At 35.9% G+C, this 26,349-nt stretch overlaps 1 protein-coding gene across 2 annotated transcripts; it reads right to left on the bottom strand.

Moving 5' to 3' along the window:
• Positions 1–215: 215 nt before the first annotated feature.
• Positions 216–24,715, bottom strand: sema3h (sema domain, immunoglobulin domain (Ig), short basic domain, secreted, (semaphorin) 3H). 2 transcript variants are annotated; one of them, XM_051903767.1, is made up of 17 exons: positions 23,966–24,715; positions 17,768–17,922; positions 17,045–17,107; positions 16,739–16,858; positions 16,323–16,416; positions 16,115–16,234; positions 15,770–15,915; positions 14,433–14,547; positions 9,762–9,831; positions 7,966–8,110; positions 7,346–7,565; positions 3,872–3,960; positions 3,744–3,785; positions 3,279–3,433; positions 3,022–3,083; positions 2,676–2,818; positions 216–2,588 (listed from the first exon to the last, which is right to left on the bottom strand). In XM_051903767.1, exons 1-17 carry the CDS (start codon positions 24,063–24,065, stop codon positions 2,172–2,174), a joined length of 2,256 nt encoding a protein of 751 aa, XP_051759727.1. In that variant the 5' UTR covers positions 24,066–24,715; the 3' UTR covers positions 216–2,171. The 2 variants fall into 2 exon arrangements, with proteins under 2 accessions (XP_051759727.1, XP_051759726.1); XM_051903766.1 differs by having other exon boundaries at positions 3,279–3,436; positions 23,966–24,714.
• Positions 24,716–26,349: the final 1,634 nt, after the last annotated feature.

Raw genomic sequence — 26,349 nt, 5'->3', positions numbered from 1 at the left:
GGGGTTGATGTTTCTAACAAGTAAATAGAGTGTTTGGTATTATCAAGTTATGTTTACCACAGAAGAAAATTGAAAAACCTCATTATAAAAACCCATAGGAAAATTAGTCCCTGCACCACTCTATTTCAAATATGCTGATGTTATTATTATTACAAAGTCGAATATATAAAGTAGTGCAATGTTGAATTCTGTTCTTTTTCTCTCAATTTCACAAGTCTTCCAAAACACTTTATTCAAGGTTTAAAGTCCATTAATAAAAACCAGATTTACAATAAAAGGCAAAACAAAGAAAATTATAACACACAATTCACAAGGTTCAAATCACTGATGGCAGGATTTACCTCTTCATATAAAACATGAAACATCAATTCTACATTTTCTGTTTATGCTATGACTGTTAAGAACATTTTTTTGTTTGAGTCTCCTGGTGAACCAAGCCGCTCCAGCATATACACAGATCACTGGTTCTGTCTCTGTCATGTGGTGTTGGCCTGACCGCATTTTAATTTGCTCTTCTTCTCTCGGTCTCTACTGTACTTTAAAGCCTATAAATCCTTTTTTCCTTAATTTATTTATCATTTTTCCATCCTTCTGAATGGAGGCACTTTCAGGGCGGGTGCCAAACTTCTTGGCACTCATGCATGTGTCCATGTGCAGGAAAAAGAAGTTGGCGTTTCAGTTCAATAATATAAAACACACCCTTTGTGCCTCTATCGTTCCTCAGAAAAATATGCTTTTTTATCATCCGACAGGATCTGCTGCATTCTGGGACTTTTCTGAGAGTTTGCTTTTGTTGATTAATTTAAATAAATCTCTCTAAACCTTAAAGAGTGACATCAGAGACAGAATTACACCTTATTCAAATACAAAAGGAAAAGAACACCATGTACAATTTTTACACTTAAAACGCAAGACAGTATAAACACAAAGCACAAAATCACGAGAAAAATAAATACCATGAAAGATAAATAAGGCAATACATTTCAGTACAGATGAAAAAGTGCCATCAACACTGAAGTCTTTTTAAAACAAAGAACTTTTTTCAGATGCTCCCTAACTTTGGAAGATTTGTCTTTTATTCAACAGAAGATCATTTGGAGACACTCCCTTGCTTTAGAAGATTTTTCAGATATGCTTAACACAGTTCTCAAATAATTAATTAGTTTTTAATATTAAAGTAAACACTTTTCTTGACCACACCCTTTCCAGATCATTCTTAAAAAGCTTAGCGATAGTCCTTCACATGATTCAGATATTAGCTTTGTTCCAAAACCTATAGTGAGCTGCCTCGCTGCCTACATAGGCAGCAATCTAACTATCATTGAACTCAATATGCGATTTGAAACAAACCACAATCCAAACGAAGTTGAAATTTTAATTAGCATGTTGCAAACAGCTCAATATTCTAATAAACATAAAATACTTGAAATATTTGGTAAAATAATATTTGGTAAAATAATCAATTTTTAATTATACTGCTGTTCGAAAGTTTGGGGTTGGTAAGATCTTTTTTAATGCTATTTAATGTTCTTCTGCTCACTAAGGCTGCATTTATTTGATCAAAATACAGTGAAATCGGTAATATTGTGAAATATTATTGCAATTTAAAATAACCGTTTGCTATTTGAATATATTTTAAAACATAATTTATTCCTGTGATGGCAAATCTGAATTTTCAGCATCATTACTCCAGTCTTCAGAGTCACATGATCCTTCAGCAATCATTCTAATATGCTGATTTGCTGCTCAGTGTAATCAATGTTGAAAACAGTTGCGCTGCTTTATATTTTTGTGGAAATCGTGATATAATTTTTTTCAAGATTTTTTGATGACTAGAAAGTTCAAAATAAAAGCATTTATTTGAAGTATAAATCTTTTGTAACTGTCTTTACTGTAACTTTTGATCACTTTAAAGCATCCTTAATGCTTTTGAACAATTTATACTGATACTTCTCTTTGAATGAAAAGTAAGTTTATCAACATTTTTCTCTTCTCATCCCCCATCTTGCATGTATTTTTCTTCCACTGAGCTTTACTGCTGCCGCATGATTCGTTTTGGAACAGAGCAAACATCTTAATATGATGGTGTGTATGCATAAATGTACTATGCATTCCGTATATTGCATGATTTGTTGTATTTATTTGTTTTGAGCAGCTTTGTAAACACCTGTCTATGCGCTCCTCGGCAGCCTCTGTGCTGAACTCTGCATTCTGCTCCGGTTCTTCCGCCCCTTCCCTTTCTCCTTCTCCCCCCCTCCTCTGTGCCTGTGCCGGTCTGCTCTCTTTCTGTCTTGTTTGTTATGCTTGTGATTCGCTGATTCCTTGTTGTTGTGACGTTGGCTGAGTTCTTTGCAGCGTCGCTCCAGTTTGCTGTGGTTGATCAGTGTCATCACATCCTGGTACCATGGCTGGGCAGGACCAAGGAAGGGCTGCAGGGCAGGGCTCCACACAATTAAACGAATAGTAACAGCTGTCCAGCGGAACTGATGCTCTTCTAGCTGACAGTGATAAACGCCGCCATGATTGAGCTCAGTCCGGGGAATGAGGATTCCCCTGTCGATGACAACCAGCTGCTCCCCAGATGTGACCTGAAAGACAGAGGGTTCATATTTAGAGACATCTCAATATTGATAAAGTTTTTAAAGTGTGCATGCATATTTTGAGGGTAGGTGTACCTTATGTTGCTCCAAGCTGTTCTCGCCTATGTCTTTATACCAGGTGACGGTGGCATGGTGAGATTTGGGTAGACACTCTAGGTAGGTGCTGTTACCTACAGCAACAACTAGTGTCTTCTCCTCTGCCTCCACCTGAAGACCAGCTGGATAAAAATAAAATGAATTACTTTACGTTAACTGTAAGTGTTTTTCTAATGGCTGAAATGATGCGAGTTCATTCAACCTTTTAGTTTCCACCCAGATTTAAATAAATAAAAACATAAAAACACATAAAAATTAAAATGACAGTGTTGTTCTAAGCAGGATGTTTAACAACAGTAAACGTCTGGTTGTCCGTGTCTCTTACCTCCCTGTCTGACACACTGGTTCAGCGGGTTGCCGTCATCAATAACCTGACGAATATTTCTTCTGCAGACAGGGAAGAATGTTTCAGATCAGATATATTTCAGATATCCCAAATACCAAAGCTTTCCGGTTTCAATGTACGAGAAACTGCGGATGTAATGGATTCTATCAAACAAGCTGCCCATACAAGATGTTTTTTAAATTTTTTAGTCAGTTGTAATCAAGGTAAAATATGCCTGAGTGTGAGATGTGTGTCACCTGTGTGCAGTTGGCATGTATGGGCTGCAAGAGTGCCCATCCCAAGTGCAGTACGGGTCTCTAGCTAGACAGCATTCAGCGCAGGCCTGGCCGTACAGATCACAGTGGAACAGACGCAACTGAACCACACCCTCTGCTGATCCAGCAAACAGCCACTGCTGGAGACAAAACACACACAACACACACAATGATATGAGCCTGTTTACTGCTCTTTTCAGTAACTGGGCCAGAAAAACCCAAACAATTAAACCACATTCCCATATACAGCTCCAGAATTACAGCGCTCTTTCCATCCTAGATTTTTCATGGGAAAAAATGTGTGAAAACTCTCAGTTTAATTTTAAGTATCTTCCACCCTCTCATGTTGCCATGGCGACAGGATGGGAACGTTTATAAAAGTGTTCATGTACATATTCATGTAAGTTTGCGTGTGTGTATGTGTGCTTCCATTGATAAACATTGTACCTTTTTCTTGGACATCGTCATGGCAGTGATTGGTGACTTGTTCTGTTGAGTGACAGGAGATGAGTAGTTAATGTTTAAAGTTTAAAAGGTCATCCTAATCTGGAATGTTAAAGCTGCAGATGTTTTACCTTAAAAACCTGCAGCTGTTCCAGAGTGACCTCCTGATTTTGTCCATTAGATTTTGGAAGGTGAATCGCTTTCAGAACCAGGCCAGAATCTGAATACACACACACACATAAAACTTTCAATGATGTGTTCTCTTTGAAGTGTATCCAATTGAGTCTTTCATTAATTGTAATTCTTCTTATGTAATTTAAGGTTTGAATGTGAATGTGGACATTTTATATAGGTCAAAAAAAAAGGAAGTTGAGATTGAGAGTGGTTGAACATTATGCTATTCGCACTAAATGTTAGTTGCGTCCTATGGCAAGGCATTATAATGAGGTGGGTCATGGTACTGATAGCTCCCTTAAAGTGATAGAAATTTAAACTATTCCATGTATTATAAGAGGTGGGAATAGATTGAAACGTCTTTTACAACGTGAGACGTTTTGAATTTACATGCTTAAATGGATAGTTCACCAAAAAATGAAAATTATCCAATGATTTACTCACCCTCAAGCCATCCTAGGTGTGTATGACTTTCTTCTTTCAGACGAACACCATCAGAGTTGTATTAAAAAATATTCTGGCTTTTTTAAGCTTTATAAAGGTAGTGAAGGGCATTTACGATTTTGAAGCCCAAAAATGTGCATCCATCCATCATAAAAGTAATCCATACAGCTCCAAGGGGCCTTCTGAAGTGAAGTGATGGGTTTTTGTAAAAAAAAAAAAATCCATATTTAAAACTTTATAAACTATAATAACCAGCTTCCGACAAACATCTATTCGCAAGTCGACTTACGGACGTATGACATAGGAGTAGGTGAAAGTAGACGCCTCTCGCGGTTCAAACAAATAGGGTTGGGCAACAAGCTCAACTCAAGCTCCTCTTCTCTTATATCGAAATCCTCTGACATTTCTCTTTAAAATTCTTGTTTTAGATTTCTAATTCGTGACCAGCGTTTTGTTTTGCTCTGTCCTCTGCTCTTCCGTGTTCCTCAATACGTCATGCGTCGCGTCAGATGTTACGCTTCCACCGTAACTTGATGCTTACGAATCAAGTTATGGTGGAAGCTGGTTATTATAAGTTGTATACACCTAGGATGGCTTGAGGGTGAGTAAATCATGGGATAATTTTCATTTTTGGGTGAACTATCCCTTTAAGGGATATATATATGCACTGTAGCCTCACAGCAAGGTTCTCCCTGTGTCTGTTTGAGTCTCCTCCAGGTGCTCCGGTTTCCCCCACAATCCCAAAAACATGCAGTGTAGGTGAATTGGAGATGCTAAATTGTCCGTAGGTGTGAATGTGTTTGTGTGTGAGTCAAAAGCCATGTAAAGGGGAAGACTGGGAGAAGAAAAATCATGGGCATTCTCATGTAGAATCACCAAGAGTCAGATATGAATTATATATATATATATATACAGTGCCCTCAACAATTATTGGCACCCTTAGTAAATATGAGCAAAGGTGGCTGTGAAAATAAATCTGCATTGTTTATCCTTTTTATCTTTCATTCAAAAAATTCACAAAATTCTAACCAATCATTGAAGTAAAACAATTGAAAATGGGGGGAAAAGCTCATTATGAAATAAATGTTTTTCTCTAGTTCACGTTGGCCACAATTATTGGCACCCAATTATCGCAACGTCCTTTTCCCAAGATAACAGCTCTAAGTCCTCTTCTAAAATGCCTGATGAGTTTGGAGAACACCTGACAAGAGATCAGAGACCATTCCTTCATACAGAATCTCTCCAGATCCTTCAGATTCCCAGCTCCATGTTGGTGCTTCTTCTCTTTAGTTCACTCCACTCATTTTCTTTAGGGTTCAGGTCAGGGGACTGGGACGACCATGGCAGAAGCTTCATTTTGTGCTCAGTGACACATTTTTGTGTTGGTTTTGATGTTTGTTTTAGATCATTGTCTTGATGGAAGATCCAGTCACGGCCCATTATAAGATTTCTAGCAGAAGCAGTCAGGTTTATCTGATAGTATTTGATAGAATCCATGATGCCATGTATCTGAACAAGATGTCCAGGACCTCCAGCAGAAAAATAGGCCCACAACATTAAAGATCCAGCAGTATATTTAACCGTGGGCATGGGGTACTTTTTATCCATGTGTGCACCAAACCCATCTGGTGGGTTTGCTGCCAAAAAGCTCTTTTTTTGTTTCATCTGACCATAGAACCATAGAACCTCCAACTGAATATGCTGGAGATTGTTTCTGGATGAGAGCAGAGGATTTTTATTGAAACCCTCCCGAACAACTTGTGGGGATGTAGGTGCTGTTTGATAGATTTTTTTAGGCTTTCTGAGACTCAAGACTCAACTAATCTCTGCAATTCTCCAGCTGTGATCCTTGGAGAGTCTTTGGCCACTCAAACTTTCCTCCTCACCGCACATTAGGGTGATTTAGACACACGTCCTCTTCCAGGCAGATTTGTAACATTTTTAGTTGATTGGAACCTCTTAATTATTGCCCTGATAGTGGAAATGGGGATTTTCAATGCGTTAGCTTTTTTCTTATAGCCATTTTCTATTTTGTGAAGCTCAACAATCTTTTGCTGCGCATCAGAACTATATTCTTTGGTTTTACTCATTGTGATGAATGATTAAGGGAATTTGGCCTTTGTGTTTACACATATTTGTACTCCTGTGGAACAGGAAGTCATGGCTGGACAATTTCATGCTCCTAGTCACCCTGGTGTGCTAAAAAATGTAAATATAAAGGGGAATATACTTCAGAGATATTTTACGCATAAGAATTTCTAGGGGTGCCAGTAATTGTGGCCAACATGTATTGGAGAAAAACATTCATTTCATAATGAGCTTTTCCCCCCACTTTCAATTGTTTTACTTCGATGAAAGGTTAGAATTTTGTGAATTTTTTGAACGAAAGATCAAAAGGATAAACAATGCAGATTTATTTTCACAGCCGCCTTTGCTCATATTTACTAAGGGTGCCAATAATTGTGGAGGGCACTGTATATATATATATATATATATATATATATATATATATATATACACATACATATATATACAGTGCCCTCCACAATTACAATGCCCTCCACAATTAATTACTATATATATATATATATATATATATATATATATATATATATATATATATATAGTGTACTGGAATTTATTACAATGTTTCATCTCTATAGGAGTTGGTTGGTTATAGCCACTCCCACATTTTAACCAGCTGCTTTGATGTTCCAATGATTGCAAATAGTTAAAAGAATGTTTGTGTGAACAAATGGATGTGTATTCTGAGGAAGGCTTAAGCCGAAACGCATTGATCAATTTTTTAATGACTCAATTTATTAAAGGCATTTTATGCTTAACCACATGAGTGCCTTGGAATATTTTGTTGTTACACACATACAATACACATACAGTATTTAAAAACTATATGGACATCTCACATAATATACATCCTAAATTCAGTAAACCTGCAATTTATTTTAATATTGACCACAAACACACACCTGTGCCGATGAACAACACGTCATATTGTCCATCTACCGCCTCCACTCTGTCCACAAGGAGGCGGGTCAGCTTGTAAGACACGCCCACTCTGATCAGCAAAGGATGACCCCCATGAGGATGCACCAGCTCCTGCATTAAAGGATGTGTGCGGCTAAAGAAGATAACGTCATCAGGATACTCCCTCGTTGATTTAAAGCCTCCGTATGTCTTGCTGGGACACTGAGTATTGACAGGAAGTTCAGTATTAGTGTCTAAAAATAATTACTTACATGATTTTATAGCCGTCAATATTGAAATATATTTAAAAAATGAAACATATGCATGGATGAATCATTCATAAAATTCATTTAGATAATCGTGTGAATTTTCATTTCATACTGACTATAAATCTTTTAAAATACTAATAATTTAATGACACTGTTAAATGTTAAATCTTTAGCAAATCTCAAAATGAACAACCATTTTTATATGTACATTACACTGTTGTGATGCCTAAATTAATATCTAGCATTTCAAATTATTGATTTTATTTTTTTTGTTTATTTAGACAAAATGGTAAAAAAATGTTATATTGGCCATAACGAAAATAATTATTGGCTTATTGTATGGAAAGACTTACTGTGCCAGGTCTGGGATAGGGAACTCGGCCTGTATACTCTGTCCACTTGTACTGTTGTCCCTCCCTGTGAAGGAAGTTTCCTTTAAAAGCTCTAATAATGTCCTGCATGCGGTACACGCACACAGCAGATCCATTCAAGACATTGCTGTAGGGAGAGGAAACCAACACAAACATAAAAACAGATACATAAATTATTAATTGATTGAGAGTTATAAGTAGACAGCATCATTTAGAAACATATGGGAATCAATTACAATGTATCAAAGCAACAGCATTCATTTTATTCAGTTCTCCTATGCATTTTTCACCCAGCTTAAATCCAATTAAAACCCAGCTCTGGTGGCACAAATGAAAGTGGCAGTGTCATCTGGTCTAAAGTGAATTGAATTTGGGACTGCTGTGAAAGCTGGAGTCTTTACGAGTCTCTGAGAGATTTAACACACTCAGTGGAACAGCTCAACAGAGAGCAATAACACTGTCACTCTTTCCAAACAGCTGTTTTAGTATCCATACTTCATTGTGCACTCCACCCTAAGCAACCATCTCCAAAAACTTGGGCACACACACACACACACATTTTCACAAAGAAGATGAATGCATGTGTTATTTGAGATGGCTGATGTAAAATTGGTTCAACTTCTAATGTGTTTTAAACATCATGGGTGCATCATTAATGTCATCATAGACCTGCTGGAAAGTATGACTCAGTAATACTGCAATTTTATCCACACCCTTAACCACACACACACACACACACACACACACACACACACACACACACACACACACACACACACACACAGGGTTTTCATGATTTTTACTCTACTCTTTTCCATACAATTAAAGTGAAGGGTGACCAGGAGCAGTTAAGCTTTAAAAAACGACAAGACAGAACCATAAAAGTATCATTACACTTATGAATATGACTTCTGAAGCCAAATAAGAGCTCTGTGTGCAGAAAAGGCTAAAAGTTGTTCTGTTATTCACTATATATATATATATATATTCACTATGTTGTTGTGTTATTCACAACACTATTTTAAGGTGACGTAGTTACACGTTACTACATATACTTACTATAGTAATAACAGTAAATTATGCATAATTAAAAGTAACTAACCATAAACCAAACCCTAACATAACCCTATAGTAAGTACATTTAGTTAATTAATATTACTCAATACTTATATGAGTAAGTACAATGTAACTGTCACCTTAAAATAAAGTGTAACCATATATTCACTATGTTGTTCTGTTAGTCACTATATATATTTACTATGTTGATTTGTTTTTTAAAAATTTTATTTATTTAATCAAAAATACAGTAAAAAGTGGTGAAATATCATAACCATTTAAAGAACTGTTTTTTATTTTAATATATTTTAAAATGTAATTTATTCCTGTGATGGCAAAGCAGCCATTATTTCAGTGTCACGTGATCCTTCAGAAATCATTCTAATATGCTAATTTGGTACTTAAGAACCATTTCTTATTATTATCAATGTTGAAAACAGTTGTAGTGCTTAATATTTTTGTGTAAACCGTGATACATTTTTTTTTCAGGATCCTTTGATGAATAGAAAATTCAAAAGAACATTATTTGTAACAGAAATCTTTTGCAACATTATAAATATCTTTACTGTCACTTTTGATCAATTTTTTTTTTTTTTCACAATAAAGTCAAGCAAGTTTGGAATGTTTTGAGGGTGAGTAAATGATGACAGAAATTTCCTTTTTTAATGTCAGCTCTTGCTCTTGGTTTAACATCTGATACCAGATCAGTGTATAAGACTCACCTGGTAGTGGTGAAGAGCCCATAGATGAGGGGGTTCATTTTGTCCTTACCACGTTGAATAAAAATATCCTCTACAGAAAAACAGAAAACAGGGTTAGAATATTAAGCATGCTTTGTGTGCGCTTCAGTCAATGCTAATGAGAGAGTGAGTGTGTGTGGTCTCTGGTTTCCTCTCAAGGCTGTATAAACTCATGAAAAGAGTATTTACCTGGTCACACTCTCTTTATCATACAAATAAACGTATGTAACGCAGCAAATTCGTGGTTTCATTTCTGCTCAAAAACACACACACACACACGTCTTCACAATGAACGTGTGGTGTTGAGGGTACGCTAGTTCATTTCTGCATTCTCACATTCCAGCCATGTCAGATATAATCAAAAGCCTTATCAAATCAAACACACATGTTAAGATAGAGGTTCTCAACTGGTTTTTCTTCAGGACCCAGATTTTACAGTGGATGCCCTAGTGCAGCTCAAAACAAAGCCAAAATTGTTGTTAAACTATAAAAAGTAAACCAAAATGTAACATCCGAATGGCCATGAACTTATTAGACCCAACAATATGCAAAACGATTAACATGAAATACTCTACCATTTGGGGACAGTAAGATTTAAAAAAGAATAAAAATAATATTTTTATTCAGCAAAGACACCTTAAATTGATCAAAAGTGACAGTAAAGAAATTTGTTAATGTAACAAAAGATTTCTCTTTCAAAACAAAAACTGTTCTTTCAACTTTTTTTCAGTTCCCACAAAAATATTAAGCAGCACAACTGTTTTCAACATTGATAATAATAAGAAATGTTTTTTGAGCAGCAAATCAGCATATTGGAATGATTTCTGAAGGATCATGTGACACTGAAGACTGGAGTAACATTTTTAAAAAAGTTGCATTTTAAAATATATTAAAATAGAAAACAGTTATTTTAAATTGTATTAATATATCACAATATTACTGTTTTTACTGTAATTTTGATCAAATAAATGCCACTTGGTGAGCATAAGAGACTTCTTTCAAAAAATTTTTAAATATCTTAGCGACCCCAATCAAAAATACTGTGGAGTTTAATCGGACACACAGCCCTTGACATCAACAAAAAAAAGGGGCACAACCCACCAATTGGAAACCACAGTATTAAACATCCATGCTACAGAGGACATGCTACTACAAATTTACTGACTCTCGTAAACTGTTGAAAACCGAGAACATAAACTAGATCTGCACTATAAAATGGTTGAAACCTTAATTACACACCGCTCTGCGGTAAACCACACAGACACTCTGTTTTCCCCTCATATCTTACACACAAACCAACAGAATCCCTTTTATTAAGTATTCACACTCCCTCTTTCCCTCTCATTCCCATTACTATCCCTCATTTCTGTCCCACCCATCCTCCATTTCTTTCTCCTCTCCTCCTTCTCAGATTGTTTTCACCACCCCCTATTCTCTGGCTCTTCTTCTCTTTCACTTTTGCGGGGACGCTATAGTTGTGTCAATTTCCTCCAACAAAAGCTTTTGTTCTCCTTGAGTACAGATAGTTTTGTCTGTCCTGCACATGTTGACACTTCTCTATCCTGCCCCTATCCATTCTTATCCCTCCTAACCTCTGATTCTCCTGCTCTCTGCTGTCCTCCCTCACCCCCATCTAGAGTTAGCCAGTAGATTATGTGGAAACAGGATGGGGGTGCCACCGTAGACGTGAAAATGCACACACACAGATACTGACGGTCTTCAAAACATTCAGCAGACCACCAAGACAAATGGCATATGCACTGGCACACTCATTTTAAGATATATTCATCATCATGAGGTTCAAAAATGCAAAACATTCAAGGGTGGATTCAAGAAAATTGGGTCTAGAGGTCCGATAAAATGTTTATAAGGGTCAATGACGTGACGGGTCATTTTTTTTTTGTCCAAAGGCCTTAATAAAAATAAAAAAAACAAAGATATGACATCCAAAGTATGTAAGGTAGTACAACTAGATCTCTTTTATTGAATCCAAAAGGTTTTAATTATATTTTGCTACATATGAAAGTATTTTAAAGATTTTGAAGTGTCAAAAGATCATTTGGTTTAACTGTCCAAAGGTCAATACAGCCACTTCATTTGTGATTAAAATATCTTAAAATATAATAAATGTATATATATTTTTTTATTCTGGCATGATTTTATAACATCATATATCAACATAGTGCAAAGTGGTATTAAAATTATGTGTTGAAGTCGTTGCTTTGTTATGAGAAAGAATGTCCGGAAAAATTAATTTCACTGATGTCATTCGGAGTAACCAATATAAAGGGCCCATTTTGGATCAAGTCATGCGATCAATATCAAGTGACATGATGTGACATTATTCAGACATCTGCAAAGGACCACATGGTCATGAAGCAAAATAACTAACTCTCTTTTAACTATTTGAAAAATTCATGTTTTCACTTACGCATGTCCCGAAATATCAGGTCTTTCGGTACAACCGCTATAAAACATGAAAAATGCTGTAATATTTTAAAAACTTAATATAATATTAGTACTAAATATAAAATGTCCTTTTTCTAGCTAGCTAGCAAGCTAACAAACTAGATATCAGCCTGTTAGCAAAACATCATAATTCGGTATAACCAAAATTTTGGTTAAACCAAATGACTTTTTGGTGACAAATTTTTTCCATCTTGTAAAAAAGGACGAAAGCAGAGTTAATTGATTATAAAAACCACATAATCTCATTGTTAACACTTAATAAAACCTAAATTACACTTAATAAGACAAAATTAATTATATCTCCATTATGTTTTTTTTTACACTTTTAAAAACCTTATTCGTCAATGACCCATAAACATAAGGAATAATTTCCCTCTTCAGGTGTTAACTCGTGTTCTATCAATTTGTGTCATAATTTCTGACATTAAACAGTCAATATGTATATAATTATCAGATGTCCTCCTCACTATGACAATATCAGTATATTAGAATGATTTCTGAAGGATCATGTGACATTGAAGACTGGAGTAATGATGCTGAAAATTCAGCTTTGCCATTACAGGAATAATTTACATTTTAAAATATATTCACATAGAAAATCTGTATTTTAAATTGTGATAATATTACAGTATTTAGTATTTTTGGTCAAATAAATGCAGCCTTGGTGAATTTTCTTTCAAAAACATCTCACCAACCCCAAAATTTGAACATGCATGCACACACACACACACACACACGCACAAACACACACATAAACACAAGACCAATCCATCTGAATTTCAGCTAATAAATACAGCCATTCATCAATCAACCACACATTATTTAAAATTCAACACAGAACATACATAACAAGAATTCAATTCAAATCAACAGTTTCAAAATCAGAGCCACAACAACTAGCAGCATCACCTCCACACTCACAAACACAGACATTATCTAAACTTATTTACACCAGACCGTGACATTCTGAAGTACCTTTAGTCTCAAATACCAAAAAACACACCAGTCAATTTCAAGATCTAATCAAGCTTCATCTGTTCCATATTTCATAAAAACATAAAATTCTATACAATTCTAACTCTATTCTTCCAGCAACCTCATAGTTCTTAACTCGCACCTGATTGTCAGTTAATGCATGTTTCTTCTTATAATCTATAACCTCACTATTCTTGATTAACATTTACTGTCTGCAGTGTGGTCTGGCTCATCATAACCATGGCAACATGAGGGTCCCTGATGTAGGGGGAGATTATGGGAGTTGTAGTTGTTTAGGGGCCGTGGAGCACAATGTAAACATGATATAGAAGAGAATTCTTATAGATTACCACCATAGGGCAAAAGTACAGCTAAGATGAGATGCATATTAGCATTACAGCATGTTTATATTATAAAATCATTAACACTTTTCACATTCACAATTCAAAGAAAACATGGAAGTGTTCGCCAATCAGAACAAAGCTGTTTTGCATGTTCTAAAAACTTTGGGAGGCCATGAAATAAACACATTTCACAACACTTGAACATAACTGGACATGCACTGAGTTGAACACGTTGCGTAAACGTAGCTGTTTAAAGATTACCATGGTGCTGGACAATGAATAGTTCTGTTCAGAGCTGCTTGCAGATTTGATAAAGATCCAGTCAGATATGGAAGCTATTCTTGATTTCTGATTATCGCAGGGTGTGTGTTTTATATCATAATTGTGTAAAATTGTTTAGGGGATGTGCTATCGTCAATGTAGTCATCTGATAAGTGAGATGAACATTTGAATATGTATGTGTTTTAATGTGTATATCTTATAGATATAATATGAGCATGAGATTATAGTAAAAGTTCAGTCAGACTGAGGATTCAAAAATTGTTTATTCTATGCGAGGACTTTGTTTACACAGACTGATTGATAAGAAACCGGTTTCTGTCTGAGTGTGTGTCTGAGTCTGTGTGTGGCTTGTGTGTGTGTGTGTGTGTGTGAGTGTACTGATAAACTTTTTTTCATAAATCACGGACGTTTAGGCATATATGACACACACTCAGTATCAACAGTATAAATTATATTCTAAAAAAATGTACAAGGTTATCTCAAAGCCTTATTTAATTTGAGAGATTAGCTTAAACTTTGGTTAGTTAATCATGTGAGATTGAAATGTTTGTGTGGCATTTCATGCGGCATGTGTATTACTCACGGAGTTTGTCAAAGTGTGTGTGTATGCCGTCAGGTCCCGGTACGGAGCAAACAATACGAGCTTTCTGGAAGGTGCTCCATTTATGAACCAAACTACGCTGACCACCAATATCATTCTAGAAAGAGAGGAAAAAGAGAGATAAACACACTGATTTAGTATCCCTTTCCTGCTAGTCTTCTTTAACAAAAAAGTACCATATATACTGATTACTTGGAGATGGTACCATGGATTTTTGGACATGTTCCCCTGCTAATACCATGTTTTTGGACATGTACCATGGTAATACAATGTTTTTTGGACATGTTCCCTGCTAATATCATGATTTTCTGACATGTACCAAGGAAATATCATGTTTTTTGGATATGTACCCTGCTAGTACCATGTTTTTTGGACATGTTCCCTGCTAATATCATGTTTTTGGATATGTACCATGGTAATACAACGTTTTTTGGACATGTTCCCTGCTAATATCATGTTTTTGGATATGTACCATAGTAATACAATGTTTTTGGACATGTACCATGCTAATATCATGATTTTCTGACATGTACCAAGGAAATATCATGTTTTTTGGATATGTACCCTGCTAGTACCATGTTTTTTGGACATGTACCATGCTAAAACAGTGTTTTTGGGCATGTTCTTTGATGTAGATACTCTAGTGCATGAATATGGTAATCACTCTTTTCTATGACATACATATGACAGTATTATGGCATTACCATCTGATGCCATCACTTTACCAATGTGCTTATTACAGAAATTATAATAACTGGGTAATAACTAGGTATTAACCCTGAACCTACACTTAAACCTAACCTTAACCCCTGTAGTTACCTTATATCACTCAGTATTTTAATAGGTACACTGTAAGTACATGTAAGTACACATACTGTAAATTAAAGTGCAACCGGTAATTGTGAATTTTTATCTCACAATTCAGATTTTTTTTCTCAGAATTGCTAGTTTTTATCTCACAATTTTGACTTTATTTCTTGCAATTCCGAGTTTACAACTCACAATTTTGACTTCTTTTTTGAGAATTGTGAGATGTACTGTAAACTTGCAACAACCTTTTATTTTTATTCCAAAGTGGAAACAAGCTTCCGTAGTAATCTAGTAGGCAAATTTTACATTTCTGTTTGGATCTGCATGTAATGCATTTTATTTTAATAAAAATTAGGTATATTTTAATTATCTTCTTAAAATATTATTTCATATGAAAACGACAGAAATCAACCAAAGAAACAGACAGCACGTCCTATCAGATTCACAGAGATGGGGACACAGTGGCCACACAAGTGCAGTTAGGCACGTAGGAACATACTGATAGATACCTTACAGACGCGGGCGACTCTAGAATAGAGGACCTTCCCAGCAGCCCCTTCTGCCTCCTGAGCGCGCTCAGTGAAGAACACGTAGACCTTATCATCCTCCTCATTATCACTCTCTGACATCGCTGCAACATGTACAAATTCAGCGCCTGGAGAGAGACAAAAATAAAGTTAACTAACACATAAATCTCTTATTGTGTAAACAATATGGTATTTTCTTGTGTTTAACCTATAGAGCACAGTGCATCCTTAATTGTTGTCAACAACGTGCTGTGTGTGTATTTTTGTAAGCGTAAGTCTAAGTGTTTTGTGCTAGATGAGGTGTATGTGTGGTTGCACATGTATCACCTTGCAGCCATGTAGAGTGATATTGTTCAGTGCGAATCACATGTCGCTCCCCCAGACTCCGAATAAAAGCCGTATCATGACTTAGAAAGTCAGATGAGATGCCAGCGTACAGCTCACCGTCTGAAAAAAAGATTTGGATCAGCGTAACACTGGCATGTTCTTACACAAACAGATAAACTACCGATAAACTATAAACACACTGTCTTACCTACGATGGCGGTAGCTGTTCTCTGGTGAGGGTCGTACGGACATTTTCCCTTCCCTGATTCAGTGTCTTCATACGGCAGTGTTTGCTCCTCGGCCTGAAAAACTCTTTACATTATTTACAGTTCAAATGATTTATTTTTGTTTATACACATTAATTGTTTAAGGATGTTTGGAACTACATTTGAGTTATTTCAATACAGTAAAAAAAAAATGTTTTATTTTATTTTTGTTTTAATTTGTATGTAACACTTTTTTTATTAAACATTTTAAGATTTTAATTATTTATTTATTTGTTTTTCTTGTTTGTATATGCATGTAACACATTTTTAGTTTTAGAAATAAAAATAATTAAGTACATTACAACCACTTTAATAAAATAATATTAGGTGCACGCTGGGAAATGTAGTCCTTCCTTACCCTGAGGAAGAGGTTGGTAGGGATGAAGGCACAGCGAGGGTTGAACGCTCCAGTTCCACATGCGTAAAGATGTGTTTGGTTATAAAGCTCTAACACACGCAGGAAGTTAGCACAGTCCATCTGTTACATAAACAGGAAACTATCACACATGAACAAAGCCTGCTTGTGATGTCGACCAAGCTTCAGTACAGACAGAACTAATAAACTCTCCATACAGTGAGGATTTAAATGATTTAATTTGTTTGTGATTAGACACTTCAAGAATAGCTGTCTAAATAAGCTGTGGTACATAAAATCATGTTTTACCTGCAGGTTTTTTCCAGCCATTATACATTCCTGGATCCGGTCTGGATTTGCAGGCCAGTGTATCTGAAATACAGTACACACACAGATATGAATTTGGTGCACAAGTATGTATAAAAGCTTCTCTATTCATATTAAATGTCGATGCATATGCTGATTTCATCATATAACATGTGAGGAATTACAGTTGAATGCCACTCTGGCATTACTAGATGAAATCATTATGAATACAGACTTAGTTATGTAGACAGGCAGGGATGGGCTCATACACATACTCTTACACACACATGCACAAATACACTCACAGGGCCTCATAGCTTGAGTGAACTATCCCTTTAATAAAATTATTTTCATTTATTAATCCTCAAGTTGCTTCTCTTTTCCGTATAATGGAAGTGAATGGTGACCAGGGACTGTCTAGCGCCAAAATAAAAAAAAAAGAATACCAAAAAAATACCATAACATCGGTCCATATGATTTATATATGATCAAAGTCTTCTGAAGCCATTTGATATTTTTCTGTGAGAAACAAGTTGTTTGTATTTTTCTGAGATTGACATTCACTTTCATTGTATGGAAAAGAGAGGCGCTGAACATTCTGTTAAACTTCTGCTTTTGTAAAGCAAGAGAGTATATGATGACAGGATTTAAATTTTCGAGTTAACTGTCCCTTGCTTAAGAATATAAGGAATATAAGAGAAACAGCGTGTGTGGGTGTGTACATACCTTGCGGGGGATTTGAGTAATATCATCCAGGCTGGTCGACAGCAGATGGTCCTTCATACCAATGTAAAGGCGACGACCGTCTTCATCCGGCAGCAGAGAGCTCAGATCCCCAGCAGGCACAGAGAGAGACATGAGCCTGCCGCTCTTCACCAGCTCTGAGGAAGAGAAAGAAAGAGAACAGGTTATTTTATACATTTCTGTTATGATTGATACCCTCTTGGCTGATCTGAGATCAGCTTATGTGCAGCATTTCTGTTTTCCATCACAAATCATATATATCTGACAGGCCAATAAAGAAAATGCAATTTAGCTTTATTGTTTATATGGGAAAGGGAAAAAACAGAGAAAGAGGCTTTCTTTCTTCCATGTAACACAGAAGGTGAATTTGCAAAGAATATCCTGGTCAATTTTTACAATATATTTAGTGAATGAGGCTGTCAAGCTCTAAAATGACAAGAAATTACCATAAAAGTATCATAAAATGGTCTATGACTCACATTCTATATCCCAAGTCTTCTGAAAATATACGATGGCTTTGGAATAGACCGAAATTTAAAACGTTATTTACTGGAAATAACTGCATATTCAAATGATCGTTACAAAAGTTAACAGCCCACTTGAGGAGATTGTCAGTGAATAATGGCTTAATCTTTGCATCTTTTTCTCATACAAAGTTATTATATGACTTCAGAAGACTTGGAATATAGTGTATGATTCATAAGGACCACTTTTATGAGGCTTTTATGGCACTTTTGCATCCTTTTAAATCCTGAAAGCTCTAGGCTGCATGGAAAGAGTAGCAAGTTGCCTATTTTTCAAATCATTTTTGTGCTCTATGGAAGATGAAAGCCAAGCCACAGGTTTGGGACAACGCGAGGGTGAGTAAATGATGATAGTATTCTGCAAATAAATACTGCCATGTGTTTAGCTGAAACAATAACACTGCAACTATTCAGTGGGGACCTCTATTAAGTGCATACGCTTCTTACTAATGTTTATAACTTTTTAACACAACAATAAATAATCCACCCAACTAACTCTCTTTAACATGGCAAATACCATGGAGACCTATGATTTCCGGAATGCAGAAAACGCGCGCGGAATCCAGTCACAAATAGAACTTACTGTATAAAGCGGAATGTCACGGAATTTCAAAAATAGTACTATACATTGAATAAAATCGTGAATATTAAAGCTCAAAACGACTGCTATTGAAACCTGAAGTCTGCACGTTCTGCGTAATAAACGCCGCAGTTTCATCTACTAAAGAATGCGTGACGGTCGTGGTGTTATCAGCATCTACAGTCTCACTATATGAGGACATGAACTTATGAACTTCATCTCCAGATCTGCTCTGAGTCACTTCACGAGCATTTCACCATTTCATTCAAGAAAAACAATCGCTTTATCATTTACACAGACACTCAGTTCTATCGACAACAAGTTGTTCTTCACGACAACCCGTCAAAATAAAAGTTTTAAAAGTTTTGGTTTAACTTGAAGAAATTATAACAGAAATGTATTACTATTGGACAGTAGAGTGTACTTAAAGAAAAAAAATAATAATAGTAATAATAATAATACAATTTATTAAAGGGTTATTTCACCCAAAAATGAAAATAATGTCATTTATTACTCACCCTCGTGTCGTTCTACATCCGTAAGACCTTCGTTCATCTTCAGAATACAAATTAAGAAATTTTGATTAAATCTGATGGCTCAGTGAGGCCTGCATTCGCAGCAATGGTACTTTCTCTCTCAAGATCCATTAAGGTACTAAAAACATATTTAAAACTGTTCATGCAAGTTCAGTAGTTCTACCTTAATATTATAAAGCGATGAGAATACTTTTTGTTCTCCAAAAAAAATAAATAAATAACGACTTTTCAACAAATATAGTGATGGGCAGATTTCAAAACACGGCTAAACTGCTGAAATCACATGATTTTGGCGCTCCGAATCACTGATTCGATTCGTAAAGCTCCGAAGCAGTGTTTTGAAATCTGCCCATCACTATATTTGTTGAAAAGTCGTTATTTTGGTCTTTTTTGGCGAACAAAAAGTATTCTCGTCGCTTTGTAATATTAAGGTAGAACTACTGAACTCGCATGAACTGTTTTAAATATGTTTTTAGTACCTTAATGGATCTTGAGAGAGGAAGTACCATTTCTGTGAATGCAGGCCTCTCTGAGCCATCAGATTTAATCAAAATATCTTAATTTGTGTTCTGAAGATGAACGAAGGTCTTACGGGTGTAGAACGACATGAGGGTGAGTAATAAATGACATTATTTTCATTTTTGGGTGAACTAACCCTTTAAAACACAGAAACTCAAAGGTCTTCATTACAACACGCCAAAATAAAAGTTCAGTCAGATTTAAAGAAATTATGAAAGAAACATATTACTATTGCACAGTAGAAAGTACTTTTTAAAGTAATAATAATAATACACTTTATTAAAACATTATTTTTATTTTATCACACAAGTTTTAATACACTTTAATTTAAACAACAGTAAGTAAACAGTAAGTAAACTTGATTTTTTTGATTTCTTGATTTTTTTTTATTTGATTACATTTTAAAAGATTAACTAAATTGTTCATTTTATAAATTGATTTTCCAAAGTAAATTTGTATTTGACATTACAATGTTTTTAATAATACTTTAATAGGCCTTATACATAAATAACATTTTAATGTACTCCTGACAGTAAAATAAGCCACAATAAACCTATATAAAGAACAAAATTTTGCCATAAACCTGCCAAAATCTTTAAAAAAATACTGTGATACAAATTTTTTGCTCATACTGCCTTGAAACTATCCCTTTAAATACATTTAAAACTCTCTACCAGAGTAACATTGTATTTTGTACATTTTCTTAACACAATGAACTCATATAAACTCATATGTGGACCAGACAGTCTCACCTTTGGGCAGAATAACCTGTTCAAAAATCTGAACAGCTGATGAGACAGACAGAGAGATAAAATAACCCATGAAATGAATAGAATAGACAAAAAGATTGAAAATATGCCCTGAGAATAATGGAAAATGAATTAATTACAGTGAGAGTGCATCAGATAATATCTTAAAACACCAAAAATCCAGTCACTAAAAAAGAACATATAAACACACACATATCACGTTGGTTGTTCTATACGGTTTGCGTGTCTTTAAAATATTCTCTCACCCACACGCACTAAAATATTTCAGCTGTCACGAGGGACATGCACACAATCTGTCACAGCCTGCAACCTCACACACACATTCCTGGCTTTTTCTCAGTGGCACCGGTCCTACTCATTGCCCCCTTTCTTGGGGGCAGTTGCTGTGGCAACAAGGGTGTGTGTGTGCTAAAATCACTCAGATGGATTATGGGCTGGTATTCCACCTGTCTCCTGATGTGTTTAACAGGAAGTGAGTTTTCATGACTAGGTGGTCTAGAATCCCTTATCCTTAGTCTGTAATCAGTTTGACTCATGACCTTTTTGGCCATAAACTAAATTAGACAAACAGTGAGACATTCTGATGGTCTTATACCATTAGTACAACTACAACTGTCATTTTACTCTCTTTAACAGACACATATGAACGCAAAGTGAGTCACAAACCCTTCTGTCCATCATTCTATGACCAGCTGAGGCTATATTTAGCCACATACAGACCTAGTGTTGTATATCTAACCACACACAAGCTGTGAGTGTATCTGAACATTAGATTACCTCAGTCATGAGAGGGACCGATGTGGGATTATTTGATTAGTGCAAATGTGTGGCGTGTGATACAGCTAAGAAACATTATATATACATCGATCCACAGGAGTACAAGCACAACCCCAGCAACAATTTTTCAAAAAAAAAAAAAAAAAAAAAGATTGGTTTTTTTGTTTGTTTGTTTTTCACAATAAATCAAATTCAAATTAAACTGAATTTTAATGGGAATCAAATCAAGACTTTGTGAATCAGAATTGAATTGGGAAATTTGTTTCAAAAACTTGCTCGCAAGCACACTTTAAGTGTGAATGAAAGTTAGGGTGTGTTTCATTTAGCACATATTCTCTCATAGCGCTACTGGCACGCAAGAACAACCAGTACACACTTCCTGTGCAAATTGAGTTATCAGCTTTTACTGCTCAGTCCACCAGTTGGCATGTTCATATGTGTGTGGTGGAAATGTTAACAGGTGCGACCATAAGTCTGTGACAGGGAAACACAAGGCTCAGGGATCATGCATAAACACAGTTAAAATAAACTGGGCGAACACACACACTGCTGTGTTCTGGTATTTCTCAACTCTCTCAGTCAGACCTACTAACTATGACCTTTGACCTGAGCAAAATATGAGTATACATCATAATTATAGCACTCAAATACACACACATACTGCTAGAGCTTAGAGTGGCTAATTGATTGATGCTCATGTTCAATCAATCACACCTACTGAAGGCCAATCAACTGCAAACTGACCAATCAAAGCAGACCAGCTGGAAAATAGATTTTATAGAGCTGAACTGAAGGATTTGCTGGATATATTACTGCATATATAATTTCCCTTATGCAATGCCACAAAACTGTTGTTAGTATGTGTGTGTGCTACTCAAGAGCTGTCATTTATCATCTCATCAGGGAAATCAAGCCAAAATGAGCTGTATAATAATCAACCACCAGACGTTCCCTTACACAAACACACACTTATGTTCATACCCTTTGAGAGTCTGCGTGAATGAAAGGCTAATTGGGTAATTAAGAAATCCAAGTAAACACAACACACACATACATACAGACATACACGGATTAATTAGGATATGTATTACTTCTAGAACTTTCTAAAACACAACCACTTTATACATAATACACAATATTTTCCCTCACATACACTTTTCTTTGTCTCTGATAGGCAGAATGGTGTGATGGATGAATGGCTGTATCTGTGCAGGGTTTTCTAGGTCATGGAGAAACACAACCAGTTTCAGTCTACACAATGTCACACATGATATAGTCCTGTCAAACCATAGCTGATTACAGATGGCATTAGGGTAAAAAGAGAGAAAGAGTTTGTGTGTGGAGCAAAGAAAGACTGAATATTTTTGTGTATGTGGGTCCACAAGTAATAGTAAAATCTAAAATCATATAGGTTTGTGGAAAGAAAATAGCTTAATGAACATACAAATAATGTCTGGATTAGAATGTTAAATGCAGAGAGGTTTGGGTTAGGAGATAGAATTCAAATTGCTCAATAGAAAGTCGCTATGTACTATGCGGACCAATAGAACATCTTCATAATGGAAATGTGGTGCAGCATAATGCATATGATGAATGACCCAAGCCTTCTTAATTATTTAAAATAATAAATCATTAGTTTATAATAATAATAATACTTATTATCATTATTTAAAAATAAAGATTATTACTATTATTTAAATTGCATTAATAATAATAATAATAAAACCTGAAATCATCTACATTGTAGGAGAAATATGGCTTAATTAACTTACTAAATAATGTTTGGATTAAAATGTTAAATGCAGAAATGTTTGTGTGAGGGTTAAACGGATATTTCACCCAAAAATGAAAATTCTGTCATCATTTACTCACCCTCAAGTTGTTCCAAACCTGTATGAATGTCTTTTCTCTTTTTTTCCTGCTGAACACTAAATAAGATATTTTGAAGCATGTCGGTAACCAAACAGTTGATGGGACCCCATTGACTTCTAGAGCATTTTTTTTTTCCATACTATGGAAGTCAACAGGGCCCATCAACTGTCGACATTCTTCAAAATATCTTTATTTGTGTTCAGGAGAAGAAAGAAATTCATACAGGTTTGTAGCAACTTGAGGGTGAGTAAATGATGACAGAATTTTCATTTTTGGGTGAACTATCCCTTTAAGAGATAAAAATACCAACAGCTCAATAGAAAAAGCAACAGAAGTCAATGGAAAGTCAGTTGTCTCACCTAAATGTTGCACTATGAAATATGCAGACCAACAGAACATATTATGGTAATGTGTTACTAGTGCATATGTTAAATGACCCAAGCTTTATTAATGATTTGAAATATATGTTATATATCATCCACATTGTGGGAGAAAGTGAACATACTAAATAATGTCTGGATTAAAATGTTAAATGCGGAAAGGTTTGTGTGAAGGTTAGGAGATGATAGAAAAGAGCATGATAGAAAAGTCAGTTGCCTCACCTGAGTGTTGGAAGTGCAGTCGTGGTTGTGATGGTCTCCATGCGTCCGTTAGAGGTGCCGCCAGTGAAATTAAGCAAAAGAGAGCCAGCATCCTCCTCATGGCTGTCTGACACACACACTATGTGACTCTAGCAAGGATTAAACACACACACTCTCTGCGTCCTCTGCTCAGAAATAACACAGACACAAATGGTGTCTACCTGATGTCAGCATCACACACCTCTCGTGTGTGCGTGTGTGTGTTTGTGTGTGTGTGTGTGTGTGTGTGTGTGTGTGTGTGCACGCAGTGCAGTGCAGTGTAATATAATCCTGCTTAGGTCAGTGTTGCAGCAAATTCTTCTCTTGGTCTGTCTTCTGTGTTTATAATATTGCTGGTATTTCTTTTTTTCTGCTCCGTTCTCTCTGTTTTGTTCACTCTGTTATTGTCTTGCCCTCTGCTTCTCTCTGCATCTTTTAACTCTTTATGATCTCTCTCTCTCTCTCCTTCAGTCGTCTCTTATCATTCACTCCTTTCTTTCAAACACTCCCCTGCTGGGAAGGAGGGAACTGTCCCAATTGTGCCCAACCCCTCTCTCACTCTTTCTTTCCATCTCTCCCTCGCTCCATTACTGTGTGTATATCTTTTTTTAAAGAATAAGACAGCTGCTGAATGTGACCCTCTCTTAGGATTCATTTGCTTAATGACTGTTGAAATCTCATGCTGGTTTTCTCTCTTTTCATATCTTACCCTCACTGTCTTGTTTATGTAGGCTACACACACACACACACACACACACACACACACACACACACACACACCAATTAAATCTAGCAGCATCAGAATTAATGGTAGCTGAATCAGGTCACATAAACAATTAACAAAAAGATCAAAAGAATAAGTCTCCCCTAGCAGACCTATAACACACACACACACACACACACACACACAGACAGCTCTGAGGGATCATAGTTTTTTTTTTACTGTATATCACTGACATTGTCAGAAATACAACTGTGTGGATTTGACGCCCTCTAGCGACTAAACCGGGATTATGGTTTAATACACCACCCCTCATTACAAGTAAAAATTAAAGTCTATATGAAACTGAAGTTGTGATAGTCTTTTCTTCCCTAGTGTGATGTGTATCCAAATGAAACGGCTTCTTGAACAAGAAAAAATGTAAAGTGGGACGTGATTTTGTCCATAAGTAATTGATTGGATCATCGGATTGTTTTCGTTTGCTATTGTTGTGATCTCATGTGTGACAGGATGTCCCGCCCTCTCGTCCGTGAACAAGTCATCAGAGAAGAGATGTCGTTGCAAGAGGGCACATGAACTGAGTAAGGAATAATTGACTCCGGACCATTGAATTCTTAGAAAATAATGCACACCCTCGGTGGTAATGCTGTTACACCTCGGGTGTGCATTATTTTCTAAGAATTCAACAGCCGGTGTCAAATATTCTGCTTATACTGCGGTTACCACACCTCAAGACACTGTTCAGATGTCATATTTCAAGACAATTGTCAGGGTTTTGTCCTAAAAAACTCTTGTGTGTGGGAATAATTTCTTACACATCTCATCCCAAGCCTCTTTTGCTGATTCCAAAACATCATTTCAGAACTAGTAATGGAGGCTTGAGCCTTGATAGCAGACTAATACAGTTAGAGAGAGAGAGAGAGAGAATGAGCAGCATATGTGAATTAGCCTACCTGAGTCTGTGCATCTCTGACTGCAGCGGTGTCTCTACTAATAGCGAAACTATACATTTATCTACCTCAAGAACCGCACAGTTATTACCACGCTGGTGAGAAATGACATGTATCTTTTTAAGTTGCTAACCTATTGTACTGATTCATTTGTCAGAGCAGCACTGACAAGGACACAATAAATGTATTTTGTGGCAAAAACCATGACAATAATTTGTGTTTTCATCCTATTGTTTACTATATTTATTTGCTTGGTTGGTGTCATTGTGGGTTTTGTTTCTTTTGTGGTTGTAGGACCTATTGAAATAACTGAAATAATTTGGCGAAGTGATATGGAACTGCAATGCGGTCAAGACCTTCCTAGAACTACTTTAGCCGTGCGTTTCCCTGAAAATAATTGCACACCTTAGAACGTTGGTCAACCAATCAGATTCGAGCATTCAACAGCCCCGTAGTATATATATATATATATATATATATATATATATATAGGGCACATGAACTGAGTATATTCATGTGCCCTACATATATAAATAATGTGCACAGATCAGAGTTAATTTATAATAAACGCAGCAATATTCCATTAAAAACAAAATTAAGAATTGTCTATTTTGATTTCATGGTGACTTTAAGAAGAGAAGCCACAGTGTTAACCCTGTACAAGTTACACAAAGGGATCTTGTATTATCCTGAAG

This window comes from Ctenopharyngodon idella, chromosome 8 (assembly GCF_019924925.1).
Source record: "Ctenopharyngodon idella isolate HZGC_01 chromosome 8, HZGC01, whole genome shotgun sequence".
Lineage (NCBI taxonomy): Eukaryota > Metazoa > Chordata > Actinopteri > Cypriniformes > Xenocyprididae > Ctenopharyngodon > Ctenopharyngodon idella.
The sequence above is the reverse complement of the archived record's forward strand: the minus strand, read 5'-3'. Positions and strand labels throughout refer to the sequence as shown.